This window comes from Acanthisitta chloris, unplaced genomic scaffold (assembly GCF_000695815.1).
Source record: "Acanthisitta chloris isolate BGI_N310 unplaced genomic scaffold, ASM69581v1 scaffold2536, whole genome shotgun sequence".
Taxonomy (NCBI): domain Eukaryota; kingdom Metazoa; phylum Chordata; class Aves; order Passeriformes; family Acanthisittidae; genus Acanthisitta; species Acanthisitta chloris.
The window spans coordinates 9,773-25,244 of NW_008678506.1; the positions used below are offsets into that span (position 1 = coordinate 9,773).

General features: G+C 41.0%; 1 protein-coding gene across 3 annotated transcripts; it reads right to left on the reverse strand.

The window, feature by feature from the left end:
• Positions 1–1,925: 1,925 nt before the first annotated feature.
• LOC103804285 (splicing factor U2AF 35 kDa subunit) lies at positions 1,926–13,743 on the reverse strand. Of its 3 annotated transcripts, XM_009076888.1 has the most exons (9): positions 13,657–13,703; positions 13,391–13,447; positions 11,497–11,527; positions 10,841–10,907; positions 6,642–6,691; positions 5,963–6,061; positions 4,687–4,820; positions 4,300–4,392; positions 1,926–2,180 (listed from the first exon to the last, which is right to left on the reverse strand). In XM_009076888.1, the coding sequence occupies exons 1-9, from the start codon at positions 13,701–13,703 to the stop codon at positions 2,042–2,044; spliced, it is 717 nt and encodes a 238-aa protein (XP_009075136.1). In that variant the 3' UTR covers positions 1,926–2,041. The 3 variants fall into 3 exon arrangements, with proteins under 3 accessions (XP_009075136.1, XP_009075138.1, XP_009075137.1); XM_009076890.1 differs by lacking the exons at positions 11,497–11,527; positions 13,391–13,447 and adding an exon at positions 9,963–10,029 and having other exon boundaries at positions 13,657–13,743; XM_009076889.1 differs by lacking the exon at positions 11,497–11,527 and having other exon boundaries at positions 13,657–13,743.
• Between the last annotated feature and the right edge of the window lie 1,729 nt (positions 13,744–15,472).

Sequence of the window (15,472 nt, forward strand, 5' to 3'; positions counted from 1 at the left end):
TTTAATGCCAGGCACTGCTCAACTTCTTCCAAGAAAATAAAGCATCATTTCCTTTACGTACTCACAACAGAACATCTGTGGACATGGATTCACTGCTCGAGTGATATTCCTTCAGAAAGGGTCCTGGCAAAGCTAGTTCCATACTCTGGTTGGCCAAACCATCCAGTGGGAACAAAATGAATTCAAACTGAACTGCTGCAAGAATTTAGTTGCAAGAAGCAGAGCAGATTCACCTAGAAAAGCTCATTTTTCAGTATTATTTTGGTTTCAGAGTTCCATTGAGCAACATGCTTTTATACTAATTTTAGAGGCAGAAAGAAGCTGGTTTGTTAACCTATGTGATGTGTCCACATTCCTTCTATTTCCTTCTTGATTTTTTAGTCATCATGGAGCAGGTTTATCATTTGGCAAGTTACCTGGCTCAGAACTAAAAGGCTTTAGTACAACCTCTCCCCAATAAAAAGCTGCATCACATTGTGTAGCTTTGTGTACATAAAAGTTTATCTTGCAGAAATGTGATACTGACCAAAACTTCTTCCTGTTATACCCTGAACAAAAGCAGACATGAAGGAGGTGAAACTGCAAGTCAGTCAATGTACAAACTGTCCCTCAAGGTGTCCCACCAACATTTCCACGGGGCTTTGAGACACATAACCTAACATGGAGCTATTGTAGCTTTTGCAGTTCAAGCTCCAAGAGAGAAATATGTGTTTGTGAGGAAACTGCAATCTGTCCATCAGCTTTTATCACACCTCACACTACCAGAGAGTGAGTAAAGGTGGAAAAAAGTGTTCTTTTCCACTAGCATCCAGTTAGTTTGCTATGACCTTGAATGTTAACAAAATGCTGTTCATTAAGTGACAGGCAAGAGAGCATAGATTGAAAAAAACTCAGCCTGTTAGGAAATCTGGTCCTTGTATTGAGGACCGGACAATTCCTTCAATAGCACTTGTGTATCATGTTGCACGGAGCATAATTTTGGTGTTTTTTACAAAACCCTCACCTGCCTATTATGAATAACTGCAATAAAAATATTGGGATTTTTTTTCCCCCACACTGCACTAAGCAACTTACTTTCCAGCCAAAGACATGGAATTTAGTCAAGAATTATAAAAACCTGAACTATGAACTCTGGCACAGGCAGAGGCCCAGCCACTACGCCAGAGTGCTTACAAAATAGGCAGCCAGGAGTAGCAACTCTACTACTCCAGAGTGCTTAGAAAATAGGCTTTAGATTTTACACCAAGAAATTGGATTTATTGTAAATGCCACAGTCACATTGATAGACAGAGCACAGACTTCTGGTAACAAACAAACATACATTTTTGTAACTAAGCGTTTCTACTCGGTAAATAACTGCATTTTTCGCTTACAAAATAGGCAGCCAGGAGTAGCAACTCTACTACTCCAGAGTGCTTAGAAAATAGGCTTTAGATTTTACACCAAGAAATTGGATTTATTGTAAATGCCACAGTCACATTGATAGACAGAGCACAGACTTCTGGTAACAAACAAACATACATTTTTGTAACTAAGCGTTTCTACTCGGTAAATAACTGCATTTTTCGCACAGCCTTTCCTCTTAGATGTGCCTAAACTAACCTAAATAAGCAGACAGCATAGCAGAAAAGGGAAACTTATGTGAGTAACTGTTTCTTAAGCAGTATATTATTTTTACTATGTATATAATATTTTATATTATATACACACACATTTTCATCAACAGTTCAATTTATACCCAAATAAAAAAAAAAAAACCAAACAAAAAAAAAAATTCAAACCAAACCAAAACCCAAACCAAAACTGGAGCTCCTCCAATACATTTACCACCTTTCCCTCAGGCAGTTAATCCAGGTATTTGTCAAGATAGAGGAATGACAGTTAAAAAGACTTCCCCCCCCACAAGAAACAAGTTACACAAAGAATACTGTATCACTACAAAGTTTTTATTCAGAAGCCCATCTTTTTTTAAAAAAAATCTCGTTATGAACTTGTTTGGTCAAACTACAACACTTTCTAGCAGACATACAGTAAAAATGGCTCAGAATCGACCGGATCTCTCACGATCTCGGGATCGCCTCCTGTCGCGCTCGCGTCCTCCTCCTCCTCCTCCGCCGCCGCCGCGGCCGCGATCTCTGGACCTCGACCGGCGCTCACGGGACCTCGACCTGGACCTATGCCTTCAAAGAGGTTTGGACACGTCGTTACTGCTTCAATCTCATCCAGCAATTCACTCGCAGTACAACGCTTCACTAAGAACGTTGAGTAATGAGGTTGGAGACAGGCAGCGTCTAATTGGGATTGGCTAATTGGCTCTCAGGCTGTGAAACCACTTATTTACAGACTGTACAAACTTTATGCCAGAGAGTCAACACCACCTGGTGCAGGAACTGACTGTCCCCTGCAGCCACTCGTTACATGGATGGGCCATCCTGAGGGAAAGGCACTGTTACACAGCTCTTAACTAAAGCAGCAGGAGAAGGGAACACCTGCTTTGTCAGTTATGAGCAGCTCTAAACACCACACACCAACAGCTGCTTCTAAGTGCACTGGTATTAAAACCATTGTGTTAATTAGCAATTATAACTCGGTTTTCTGTTACCCTCACTTTTTTCTACATCATCCTCCTCCCTCCCCCTACGCCACCAGCACTGGCAAATCATCTTCTGTGACTCTGAGGTCGATGACTTAGGAAGCTAAACCCACCCAGAGCACACTGCTAACAGCTGCTGTGCATTTAAGAGCTTATATGGCACCTGTCCAGGAAAAGAGTGGTCTGAATGGTTCTCAGCATTTCAGAAAAGCGAATTTCATACACAGGTGAACAATATGGTTTTAAATCCGCATAGAAATTACAGCAGAACTAAAAATATCAAGGAAAGAAATGCTGAAAGTCTTCAGTTTGCTGAATATTGTTCCATGGTGACATGTTTTGGGGTAGGAGTTTGTGTGGTGTCAAATGTTACTATGACAGACACATACTTAATTCCTGCTCACTACTCAGCCATCCAAAATACCTAAATGAGGCTTTCATTCAGAAGTTCTTGTTCAACCTTCTTTTTTCTACTACTTTCAGTCAAGCCTAGTTTATACAACAACCTGTGAAACTCCACTGACACAGACTGTTTTTATACCAAGCCTTACTGCTAACCCGTGACAGCTTAAGCTGCACAGGGATTTTAAACAGGGCCAAGAAAGACAAACCTGGATGGAGGATCCAGCTATTTTCTTTGTTTTACCACATACTGAAACTGGGCTGTGGGTAAAACAATCCCATTCCAAAGCCAAACACACAATTCTGACATTTATTCTAATAAAGAATGATATTTTTTAATTAGCATTGCTAATTCTGAGAGCTCCAGATTTGCATAAATGACCCAAAGGCTAACAATAAAAGCACTTTGTCTTTTTCATAAATCAAACATCTTAAAAAAGCTCCCATTTAAGTTAATATTAGAATGGATATTTTAGGGAAGTATCTAAGCAAAGCAATGTATGTTTTTCAAAGTTAAATTCATCCTCACAAATTCTATGCAAGAGCAGTGGAATAAACCTTTCTACAAGGCACCTCAATAAATAAGCAATTTAATACATAATAAAAGTATTTTCCACATTTTTTTTCCATTAAGAAAAATTACTGTTCCTTTGAACTACTGAGAACTCCTACCAAGAAGGGTCACATGGTAAGGGCACTGTTATTAAAAGTGAGTCCAATACAGTGACTGCCTGTTACTAACACAAAGAATGATACAGGCTGGAAAAAGTAGCTATTACGAGGTAAAAACAAATAAGGTTGGGCCCTGAGTATAATCTATAGATATGCCTGACTGCACATAATGCTGAAGTGTCCAATCTGATGCTGCCAAGATGCCCATTAGCCAAGTAGCCTGTTTCTAACAGGGCCATGAGCAAACACATTTAGAAGAGACAAAAGCAGAGAGGAAGCATAAAGCAACTTCTCTCACATGTCTGTCTGTACAGTTTGCAGTTTGGAGATCTGAACCACAGGTACTGAGTAACTCAGTGGATTTTCTTCTCCTTGACCCCTGCCTTCTCCTGGAGCCACAACCTTCAGCATCCACAGAACTGCAGAGCAAGAAGCACCAGAACTTGTTTCCTTAGATCCTACTCCTTTGTTCTAAACTGGGCACTTGACAGCTTTGTTTGCTGCCCTTCTGTTGGCACGTGCCAGAACCGCATTAGAAAATCCAAAGGGCTTAAATTTAAAGATTTGCCTTTGGATTTCCAGCAATTGATCCTTAATTCACCCATTTTCATGGCGTTTAAAAGCAAACTTACTTTTTACGGCGACGCCCGTACAACTCGCGCCGTAACTCCCGAGAGATGGGCTTCAAATGCATAAAGTTGCAGAAACCTCCTCGTGTACACTCTCTGAAACAGAACCCGAGAGGCACAGTTAGATATCCCAGCTCTACACTATGTTTGGACCTCCAACCACCTCACAGCTCATCACCTCTAGCACTCAAACCAGTACATTCATTACAAGCATCGTTTACTGACAGTGACTCATTCCAGATCAAAGATCCCCAAAAAATCAAGAGGTTCGCTGCAGATCCTCCACACCACTGTTAGCTGAAATGGTTTTTTGCTGCACTCAGCTAGGCAAACCCCCCACCCAGCAGCCTCCCTGGCTGTGCAGACATTCCCAGGCAGGCCCTGCAGTACCCCATTTCGTATTGGCGGCAGCAAGCCTCTCTGAAGTCGGTCACAGGCGAGAGCTCGGCATGGATGGGCTGCCCATTGAACCAGCGGTTGTTCAGGTCAATCACAGCCTTCTCTGCATCTTCCTCACGGCGAAACTACGAGGGAAATTAACATTTGCTCACCTTACAGAGAAGCAACAGAAGTAGATTGAAGATTCCTATCAAATCAGTTGAGGTATCTGAGGCTTGGGACTAGTAATGAACTAGAAGCTACTTCAGAGCTCCTGGGACAGCCCATCAGATTCAAGGGTAAATACGCCAGACTTTCATTAATTTGGGACTCAGAGCTAATCAAAAATTCATTTTCCTCTTAATTATGTTCCATTTGGTCTTTCAGGTGAGAAATAAGTCAACAGAAGACACAGCATTTTCTTAGTATAGCTTTAAACCAAGTACTTTCTAGAACACTAACACCCCTGATGTAATGGATTTTTTCAAACATTTAAGACAAATCTGTATGAGAATTGAGGCTCTCACTGAAATCAGAATTTGCACAAAGCTGATTCTGTTCTATGATGAATGTACAACTTAAATTTGAAATGCCCTTTCACAGTCAGCCACTTGCAAATTTTTAAAAACAGCTTTGATTTCTGATTATGACCTATACAGCTGAGAATTTCAGGTGTGAAAACACTTTCCAGCTGAGGGAATGTACAGTCAATATATTTAAACTCTCTCACCCTTTCCCAACACTGTGCACATGCAATAAAATTTCTGCAGGTGACAACTTGGTACTCATTATTCAAGAGGTACCAATGACTTTTTAAAGTTAAACCCAAGTTTGCACCTTAAACCACCCAACTAGTGCCAAATATAACTGGGCTATGAGATGTTGTGTTTAACTTGGGAAGTCAGAAAATAAATGCACTTGTAAATAGACACACCTGTTGTGAATAAACCTCTCATAATGAAGTGCTAAAGGGCAGCAGGATGGCAAGACAGATCCCAAATTAATCCTGTCAAACTACAGTCCAGCAGTGGTGACTGTAAAAAAAAGTGTTAATTTCTTGGGAAATTACACAGATTTTGACTATCAAGGAAGTTTTCTCATGATTTATTAGGATTTCTTTCAGACTCCTTTCACATTTTCACTCTTTCTACTTTAAACTGTGAAGTTGGAGAGGAGGTTACAAACTGAAGAACTTCTCTGGCAAAATGTACAAGAACACAGTAGCTTTAGAAGTTACAGATGAGTAAACCCCAGCCCTGCTGACTCTACAAACACATCTCTATCCTACCTTTACGTATACATTTCCAACTAGGTGATCTCCAAGGTTATCACAGACGTTCATCTCCTCCACTTCACCGTATTTCTCTTCCATTTCTGTGAAGACCTCCTAAGCACAAAGTGACCCATTACAAATCTGCAGCACATTAGCTCTAAGCACAGAAACACTGCATTTAGCTGTGAGCAAGTCTAAAACTTCCTTAGAAAAAAGGCAAAACCACTTGTTTTTACATTTCTGACGTTTAAATCAGTACTTGCTTGGCCTGCACTGTGTCCATCTGTAAATACAGCACTAACAAGATACAATGCAAACCTATGGAAAACATCACACACAGAATTCACAGGGTACATAAATGCACTGAAAACACAACATATAAATCTTGGTGCTATGTTGTACTTTATTTGGTTCTATACAAATGAGTCTATTTGGATTTACAGGAAAGAAAGGGGTTATGGAGCAAAAATGCTATGTCACTTACATTGCTGATGTCAAACAAAGTCTACTTTAAACAGCGAACATAAAGCCAAACTAACCAAAGGTTATTCCAGGAAATATTTAACGCTGGAAGTTTTATATGAACACCTGAGGAAATATGTGCTTTTCTCTCCATCCATTTAGCTGTGCTATCCACTGCATCCAGCTATCTGTGGTGACAAATCCACTAACACCTGGCTGCAATTTTACATACCTCAAAGAACTCATCGTAATGTTCCTGCATCTCCACATCGCTCACAGCACCTGCAAAAACCAAAGAGTCATATCAATTAGAGTCTGTCAGGAAGAGGAGAATTTTGCTCATACTAAAAACAATCTAGAGGCCTCCTGGAGCATAAGAGACACCAGACAGCATAGAGCTAACTAACAGGAATATTGAAACATAAGTATGTGTGAAGAGCTTTGAGTGCCCCAAAGTATCTGTCACAACATTACATTGATATGATCAAAGCAAGTTTTAATCAGAGCCAAACTTCTATGTCCTGAATTTAAAGGAAGGGGAAAGGAATTACTTTGAAATATCACTTTAAATTTACTCCCACTCCCTAACTGCCAACAATTTTACCTACACCAAAGCTAGGTAATTTGTGTATTTTAGAGCATGATTACAATTTAGCCTCCCTCTTCCTGAAGGCAGAATTTTATCATGTCCACCTCCCTAGCACATCTGCTAGAATTTGAGAGCTCACAATGTAACACAGCCCAGAATTCCTTTTTAAATTTGCCCAAAATAGTTATTGAAGTGACACACTTTTCCCAGGGTACCACAATGCTTTGCAAGAAAGCAATTTTCTGGTTTAATATTGAGTGCCACTTAACTTTTCTGTAGTCCTGCAGAGCACCTTTCAGTGCAAGACAAGCCAGCCAGGTACTCAGGCTAGGTTATTTCCATGCCTCAAGCTGGACTTTAAAAACGAGTGCTGCTTGCCTGCTGCTGCTAAACCAACCTAAGTTTGGCTTAATTTTCAGAGCATTACGAGCTTCAAAATTAATTTGGTTTACTTCTTCCAGTCTACAGCATTGTAAACAAGCTGTATACACACATTGAAGCCTCATGTATTAGCTCTTCTGCAGTTAAGTGGCTTATTAAGATCAAGCAGAGCAGTTTTAAGACAAACTCTGCATTTTATGCTAGAAAAATATGCAGGTGTTGAAACTACACACCACACTGGTTTGGTTCACAGGATGTGAAAAACAACAAACTGAGCCAATAAACCTGAGTTTATTTACTTTCAGGCTGATCTGAAAAAAAAAACCCAGATGCTTTGGGCTCAGTCATTTCTGGCTATTATTGCCACTTGGGACAAACTTCCCATTTATTTTCAAAGGCTCTGATATTGATCAGCCTCATTCTCTGAGACTGCAGTTCCTGCTCTTCCCCTCCATTCATCTCCAGGAGAAGGATGAGGGGCATTTGGTTTATAGCTTAGTTTATGTTTCTGCATTTGAACTTTCTTCTTCCCCATGGTTATACAGCAAATTAAGGAATATCAAACATTAAACCAGTATTTCTAGACAGTTTAATACTTAACTATATTCCCAAGGTTCTGCCAACACCACTGATAACAGCTTACTAATTCCTAAGGAGTTTTGGTTTTTTATTTTTTAAAGATATCAGACAAGGGCTCTGTGAGCCACACTGGGAATAACTACAGTTTACCAGATGGACAACTGCTAAAAGCTTTTTAAGGAGATTCCATAGTCAAATTAGGAGATCATAAGCAACAGTTAGTTAATGACTACTCCAATGTCCTTCTAAAGTGGGAAGCATACATATATATGCACAGGCTTTACAAACATTCATATTCCAGGGCTACTGGTATCTGAACCTTGAGAAGCCCAATTGCTACTTAAAATACTCAGGAAAACTATTGTTCCAAACTAAGGTTAATCCTCTACGACGGCAATAGAAAGGAAGACAGTTAAGCAACAATGACAAAGCATTAAACAGCTACCCAAGTTATCCATTTTAAAACACATGCAGTACTCAAATAGGGACAAGTATCAAAAAACAAGGAGCCAGGAGTCTCAGCAAACCTCCTGCTTGCAGAGCTCCAGCTCTGCCCCTGCAGGTGCAGTTAGGCTCTGGTACACAGCTACTCGCCTGGAGTGGGATACCAGCAGGTTCAACACTAGAGGATCTGTTCAGGCCTCTTTGCAGCTGTAAATCTAAACAGCTCCACAGACCAAACTGCTGTAACTCTGTGCAAATTAGTTACCAGCGCATTGAGAATTTAGGGACAGAGTGGAAATAACCCAACTGGGAATTTTTTCGGTCTACTGACACAGCATTAACTACTGAGCATCTGCAACAAAGAGAGCCTGCAAACCAGTAGAACTGTTGAAGCATCTAGACAAAATCACACAGCTCACTGCATGTCTAGCTTGGTTGTGTGACAAAAAGTTACTTAATTGAGCCATTATTGCTTTTAGAAGCAGAAGAGACAGTGTTGGCTTTTAAGTTAGTGGCTGATTTCACAAAGCACTTCTAATCAAATGCTGGTAACTAATCTGGACTAGTCTATAATCCAACAGTCAAGAAAAGAATAGCCAAACAAAGCTTTATTACCACACAGTCAATATTCACTTCAACAAGAAATATTAGTTAGAAAAGAACACCGATCCTGTCTTTGGTCCTAAAACTTGTGGGTTTTTAAAATCTTATTCTACTATTGATGATTCAATGACAATGATGTATCAGTAACCGCCGATACCAGTCCTGGTCATTAACTGCTGCCAGTCTCACAGGAGGTGTTTGCTTAAGCCCATTTGTAGCTCAGGAGGAGACATTAAATTACTTCATGACCATACCCAAATGCCTTCCCCTCCTCAAAAAAAAAAAAAAAAGAAAAAAAAAAGTATTTTCCTAGGTAAATATGCCACTTGGCTTTGGGATTTGAATTTTCAAAGCATGGAAGGAATTTTAAGCATGCACCCATCCACACAGGACAGCTGCAGGAAGGGAAGCGTTTGTCAGTCATGGTGTGTCTTCCAAAGTGCTCTCCCTACATGGAAGCTGCATTAACCTGGGACAGATTTATGCATGCAGTCTGAAAAGCTTCAAGTTCTCTTAACATTTACAGACCAGGAAATTTGTTCTGGATGAAGTCAATGTGCCACTGTCCTGCTCTTTTAGTCAGTGGAATCTAATAGATAGCACAAAACACATAGAAAACCATTTCTAGGATGCAGGCAACTTGGCAGGGAGAAAAAGTGATGGGGGGAAAAAAAGCAGTTAAACCACAACTGCTTCACAGGGGAAAGTATAATTTCAACCCTTTTGGATTTAACAGATGGAATTCAGATTCCCCTCACAGTTTGGGAGTAAGGAGGGAGGTGAGCGGAACAAAAAAATTTTGGAGGTTTTTTTTTTGCTGTTTGTGTTGATTTGAACACATGTAACAGAATGTGGTCAGTTGGATCTGTTAAGCTAAAGTGGCAGACCAGCTTAAGTCGACACTGAGCTCTGACAATCAAGCCCAGGGAACCAGTGAAGGAACTTGTATGAACTTACAGCGCAAACCGTCAGCAGACTGGGAAGAGTTTTGAGGGTTACGGTAAATGTTCAAGAGGGCAATGGTCTGAAATACAAAACGCAACAACTTTATATTATGGAAAATAATTTTAACAAGAAACTGGTTTCCTTTAGGGTCGCTTTGGCCGAGTCTGTGCTGAAAGAGAGGTGGTTATTCTCTCCCAAGAAGGAGAACTTTCGCTTAGCTGGTGACCTTTCTAAATCAACCTGACTCTGTAAAGCAATAGAGATCTCATGATACTCCATTATTGTATTTCTCATTTCATTCCATCACCAATGTCACTTTAGAGAGGTTCTGAATGGTTTCAGACAGCCTCTGATGGCATCCAAACACAGATCTCACATTACAAGCATAAGAACTTGAATTTGGTTGAACTGAATTGTTTCTCAGCAGCAAAATTCCAGGAGAGGAAGCAATACAATAATGACAGCATAACATGAAATCTCCATTTTCCTAAAAAAGTTAAGATGGAAGAAAACCCAGTTTTGGGAAACTTACCGTACGTCACACATACACCTAGTTTTATGTATTTTAATTTTTTTTGGTTAAATCAAGAATTTGAGAAATGTCTGCAGTTTAACCCTTTACAAAGAAGGCAGTGTTACTAAGCAATCAAGTTTCACTTTGCAACACAAAAGGGAATCTGCATCAAGCCCAATTTATGCAGCCACTCCTGCGTTTTGGGATCGCACACATTCCACAAACTCTTGATCTGTGCGCAAGGAGAGTTCCGTCACTTGTCCTGTTTGCAACAGCTTTATGTCAGCAGCTCAGAAGCCAACATGGTTTTCTCATAATTAGGAGTGGGCTCTTTAACACCATTCTTTAAAAAAATTTCTCCAACTGTGGGACTTACAGTGTGAGCCGTCAGCCGTCTGTGCACTGTTTTGGGGGTTACGATAGATGTTTTGAATCAAGATGGTCTGCGGGGAAAAAAAATAAAAAGGGGAATTCTACTGGCTGCTGTGCATAGAATAGACAATTGCAAAGAGACAACTTGTTTGCAAACAGCTAAAAGTTATATTGTATTCTTAAAGACTTCCTTTTGTATTTGCAGAGCATCTTCCAAAATCGCATCCAGACCATCATATTATGAAAACAGTTGTAATTAACCACCAAGAAAGAGCTGCGTTTGTCTCAAGAGCTATCCTCAAACTGCGAGGTGAGAGGCACAGTCCCCTGGAATGTCACACTACGTATCGTGGAGATTCCTAACTTTCCAGACCAGATTCACCAGTGCAAGTCTAGGGTGGGGTGGAAAAATAGTGTTACGTGCACAGCATAGAATACATAATGCCACAGTTTCCAAAGTGCTACACCAGACAGTAAAGGCCTTTGGGCAACAGCTATGTCTCGTTTTGTGCATCAGGAATTTCTTGGTGGAATTTCTGTTTCAATAATATAATAGCATCATAGGTTCGCATGTTTCCGATCCTTCAAATAAGGACAATATCCTTTTAGCCCTTCTGCTTTTTACTTGAAGATTTAGCCCGGGCAGACTTGAAACCTTACATTTGTACCGTTCTTCTTAAAATCAAGTTGTCTGAAAAAACAAACCATGTTTAAGTTAGTAAACTAATATTACAAAAAAATTCCAAACGTCCATATCACTGTAAGCAGCTCAAAGAATTGAAATCTGATTACTTAAAACACAAGCTCAATGTTAGTTGTACGAATAGCAATCCCCAAGTAATTTTAGCTTACACATTATTATTATTAGTCACAGTAAGAATTCAGAGCTTAAAGAAGCCACAGGAGCAGCAGTGTCACACCTACATGTGCTGCCCATTTAACATGAAAAAAAAAAAGAACCAAAAACCAATCTGCAACATCACATTTAACACCACACACTTGTTTTCTAACAGGTACAGTCACACCAACCAAAGCTTTGTGCTTCCGTGGCCCAGGTTTACACTAACTATGTTTTAGCCTACAATGGGAGAGTGCCAGAAACATGCATTTAGTTGGGGCTGTTTCTGCTGACTGGTGGCAATTTGATCACCCTGGATTGCATGACCTTTCCTAACACAGCTCTTCTGCAAAGTGGCTGCACCAGCAAGAGCTGCACAAGGTATGAACACTGTGCTGCTAACTTCCCATGAGCAAGATCTCTGTTGTTCTATCACAGCTGATTACCAACCTGCACACAGGTAAAGGTTTCTGTAGGGAACCCTACACACTGCCCAAGGTACCTCAGGGGTGTCACAGCACAGCAATCTGTTGGGCAGGATGCTGTACAGCCCCAGACATCAATGGGACATGCCCAGCTGGCATTGCTGACCAGGATCTAAAGCAAAGCTCAAGGCTGCACTGACAGAGGAAACTGTAGCTGCAGAGTTTTATTGATAAAATAAAGGTGGTGGGTTTTTTGTCAGGTTTTGAGAGGGGTTTTTTTAACTTAAAAGACAACTACTGTGGAAGTTGTCTGATTGAGAAATACCTTCTAGCAGCCAATGACCTAAATTCAGGTCTCTGAATAACCAACCACATTTCAGCATGTTCTCCATGTAGGTCAGCAACATGGAACAGTTTTGAAAATGGACAATATTCTTTGAAAGATACAATATTTACATTCAAGTAATTAATTTCCCAGAGGCAAAGAAGTGTTTTTGCAGCTGAAGTACCAGCAGAGGTCTCTATCCATGAGTAACCTTGACATTCCCCCCTAGAACTCCCCTTGCCCACTCACAGATTTTAATCTGAGGAACATCACTGCTCTGAACTCATCCCATGGGTAGTACCTGCCTCCCTGATTTCTCCCCAAACCAACATCATCCCACCTCTCTCATCAATTATGCTCCAAGGCAGAGACTAAATGAACTTGCAGAGGAGACTACTGTTATGCAAACTTTGGAAGTAAAACTGCTGATACTGCAACACTCAATACTTTTCCTATCCAATATTCCCAAAGAAATCTGTTTATCTGTGTACCTTGACAATCAGCAGTGATAGAAAGAGGGAAAACATACAGTTCTCCAGGAATGTAATTTGTGAAAACCACAGAGCTCTTACTAATAAAAACCTGCCACTCACAATGTACCTGTTTTAATTTACTCTTTTCTGGCAGACACACAGTCACACATCATTTCTCTGACGATATTCCCTTAGCCAAAGATGAAACAATCTTCACATCAACTGGCAATTCACCCCCAGCAACCAGGCAAGTTGTCAATAAATTCACTTCCAAAGAAAGTGCAAGTTACTCTGGAAATTTAAGAGCCTGGGTCAGAGAGCAAATGTAATGACAGATGAGTTGCTTTTATTTGTTAATTAGTTTCCTTCTATAAAAGGCAGAAGAGATCAAAGTTCACACCCTTGGGACAGGTGGAACGTGCTGCCACTAGCTGTGATTTAAGAACTCTGGGATGGTTTAAGTGCCTGAACACCACTGAGAAGGCACACTCACCTGGAAGTTAGCACTGGTTGGTCTCTACTACAGGCAAGCTTACAACAGCATCGCTTCCTGCAGCCATTAAGGGTGACAGGAGATGATTAGAAATGCTGGGAGAAGGAAATGGAATACCCCCAAAACAGCAAAGACCCAGAGAAACTGGGGCCAAAAGTGAACTAGTTAAGCTGGAGCTTGGTAATTATTCACTTGTATCTGAGACTCTACGTTTTAAAGAGGGAAACACACTTCCACAAGAGAGAGGAAACAAAAGGGACACAAACCTGGCTAAATGTTGGTTTGTTGTGCAACCGAGAACATCGGTCTCCATGGCGACAAGCTCCAATTTTGAAATAAAATGAACAGTTGACCCTGCAAGGAAAAAAACCCACAAAGTAGTTAAATACTGGAATAGAAAACTTTCAGATGCAACAAAGCACTGGCCCTAAATGCCTTTATCTTGATGTGGAGAAGAAATATCCACACCAGAACTGTACAGGGAAGCACTACAGCAAACCTGTCCCTGCTCACTCCTCTTCACCCCTAACTCACAGCCAATATCTAACCACTTTCACCCAAAGTGCTTCCTTGATCCACCACACACACATGATCACTGCTGCTTTACCCTTCCTGTTCTCCTTTCTGGTCTTTCCATCAGTTTCAGTGGGTGATGGGTTGGGGAATACCATGAAAAAGGGTCTGAAGAGTTACTCTGTGAGCTCAGTGTCTGAGTCCCTGCAGCCCCTAGTCCTGGCACACTTGCACCTGTCTCATGTTTTATAAACCACCTGTTTCAAGTTGTGCTCTGAGGGCAATTCAGGCTGCTGCCAACACAGTATTGGAAGTTAATTCAGGGAAGAGAAAAGTCATGTTACAGAGAGAATACACACAAGCAAAATAAACTCATTTATTTAAGCCATTTCCATGAATATAGTTAATCATTTTAAGAGTAAGCATTTTCTTTTGTTTGTTTCTAAACCACAAGCTTTTCTTGAATGATCATCTCACGATACCTTCAAGCTGATGCTGGTTTAGGAAGGCTAATAAAACTCTCACAAAAAAGTGTAATTCACATGGAATGACGAAAGAAAACCACAAGGAGTTTAGTTACCTTGACAGGGAAAACTGAATGCAAAACTCTGGAGGGCAAGAAAACTATTATGGGCTATAATATATGAGTAAGTGAAATATAAGGATTCTCCTGGAAGAAAGATGATTATTTGCATATTTAACACCAATTCTTCCCACAATCCTGTGTAACCAACATCACCTCATGGAGGGGAGAATTACTCAGGTACTAAAGCACATCTGATCTCCAGCAAGACATTCTACTGCAAAATTGTCACATGCTTACTCTGCATTAGGCTTTTGAAAACAAAACACTTAGCATTATAATATACTTACTGTCTTTTCTGAACTCTAACCTGAAACAAAAAGAAACACCTAACTATAAAATTTCCAATAGTGCCTCCAACTTCTGCACCTCCTGGAGGGTCCCGTTTGCTCTTTTAACCGAAAGTAAGAGCTGCACAGGAATTTCATGCCTGCTGCAGTGGCATATGTTAACACTGTCAAGCTGCAATGCAACAAATACATATAAATCTCCTCTGTGACAAAGGATTCTACAGTAACAGAGCTCAGGGGCGGCTCGTGGCAGACGAGAGCACTGGGATGGCAGCACTAGAGAGCAGAGCAGACGCCCCACGGCCAGGGGCTGACAAGAGTAATTTAGTCCAGCAGCACATCGATGCCCCCTCTCGTTTTTACGAGTGGAAAAACACGTCGTTTTGGTCAGGCCGATGGTGACCAAATTTTCGTTAGGAGGGTTTTGTGTGTGTGCTTCCAACAACCAGAGAAACTAGAGGCGTTCCCGACGCGTGGAAGGCTGCAGGCAGAAGCCTGAGGATCAGGATGCAGCAGTCGGGGAAATCCTCCGCACCCTGGGGAGGGGGGAGAAATAACCAGTCGCTGTCCTTGCAGCAGAGCGGGAGCTCTCGGGCTGCTGCGAGGCGCAGGGACGCGAACAAAAGGGGGAGACGAGAAAGAGGAAGAGGAGAAAGAGAAAGAGGAGGAAGCCCTTTCTGGCAGGAGGCGGAGGGA

What these genes read in the sequence shown, in the direction of transcription:
- LOC103804285 (XM_009076888.1), bottom strand. Translation starts at nt 13,703, where the DNA reads ATGGAGACCGATGTTCTCGGTTGCACAACAAACCAACATTTAGCCAG. An exon ending in ACAAACCAACATTTAGCCAG is followed by an intron (nt 13,448 to 13,656) that starts GTTTGTGTCCCT and finishes TAATGGCTGCAG; the next exon opens with GAAGCGATGCTGTTGTAAGC. An exon ending in TGCCGCCAATACGAAATGGG is followed by an intron (nt 4,393 to 4,686) that starts GTACTGCAGGGC and finishes GTTCTGTTTCAG; the next exon opens with AGAGTGTACACGAGGAGGTT.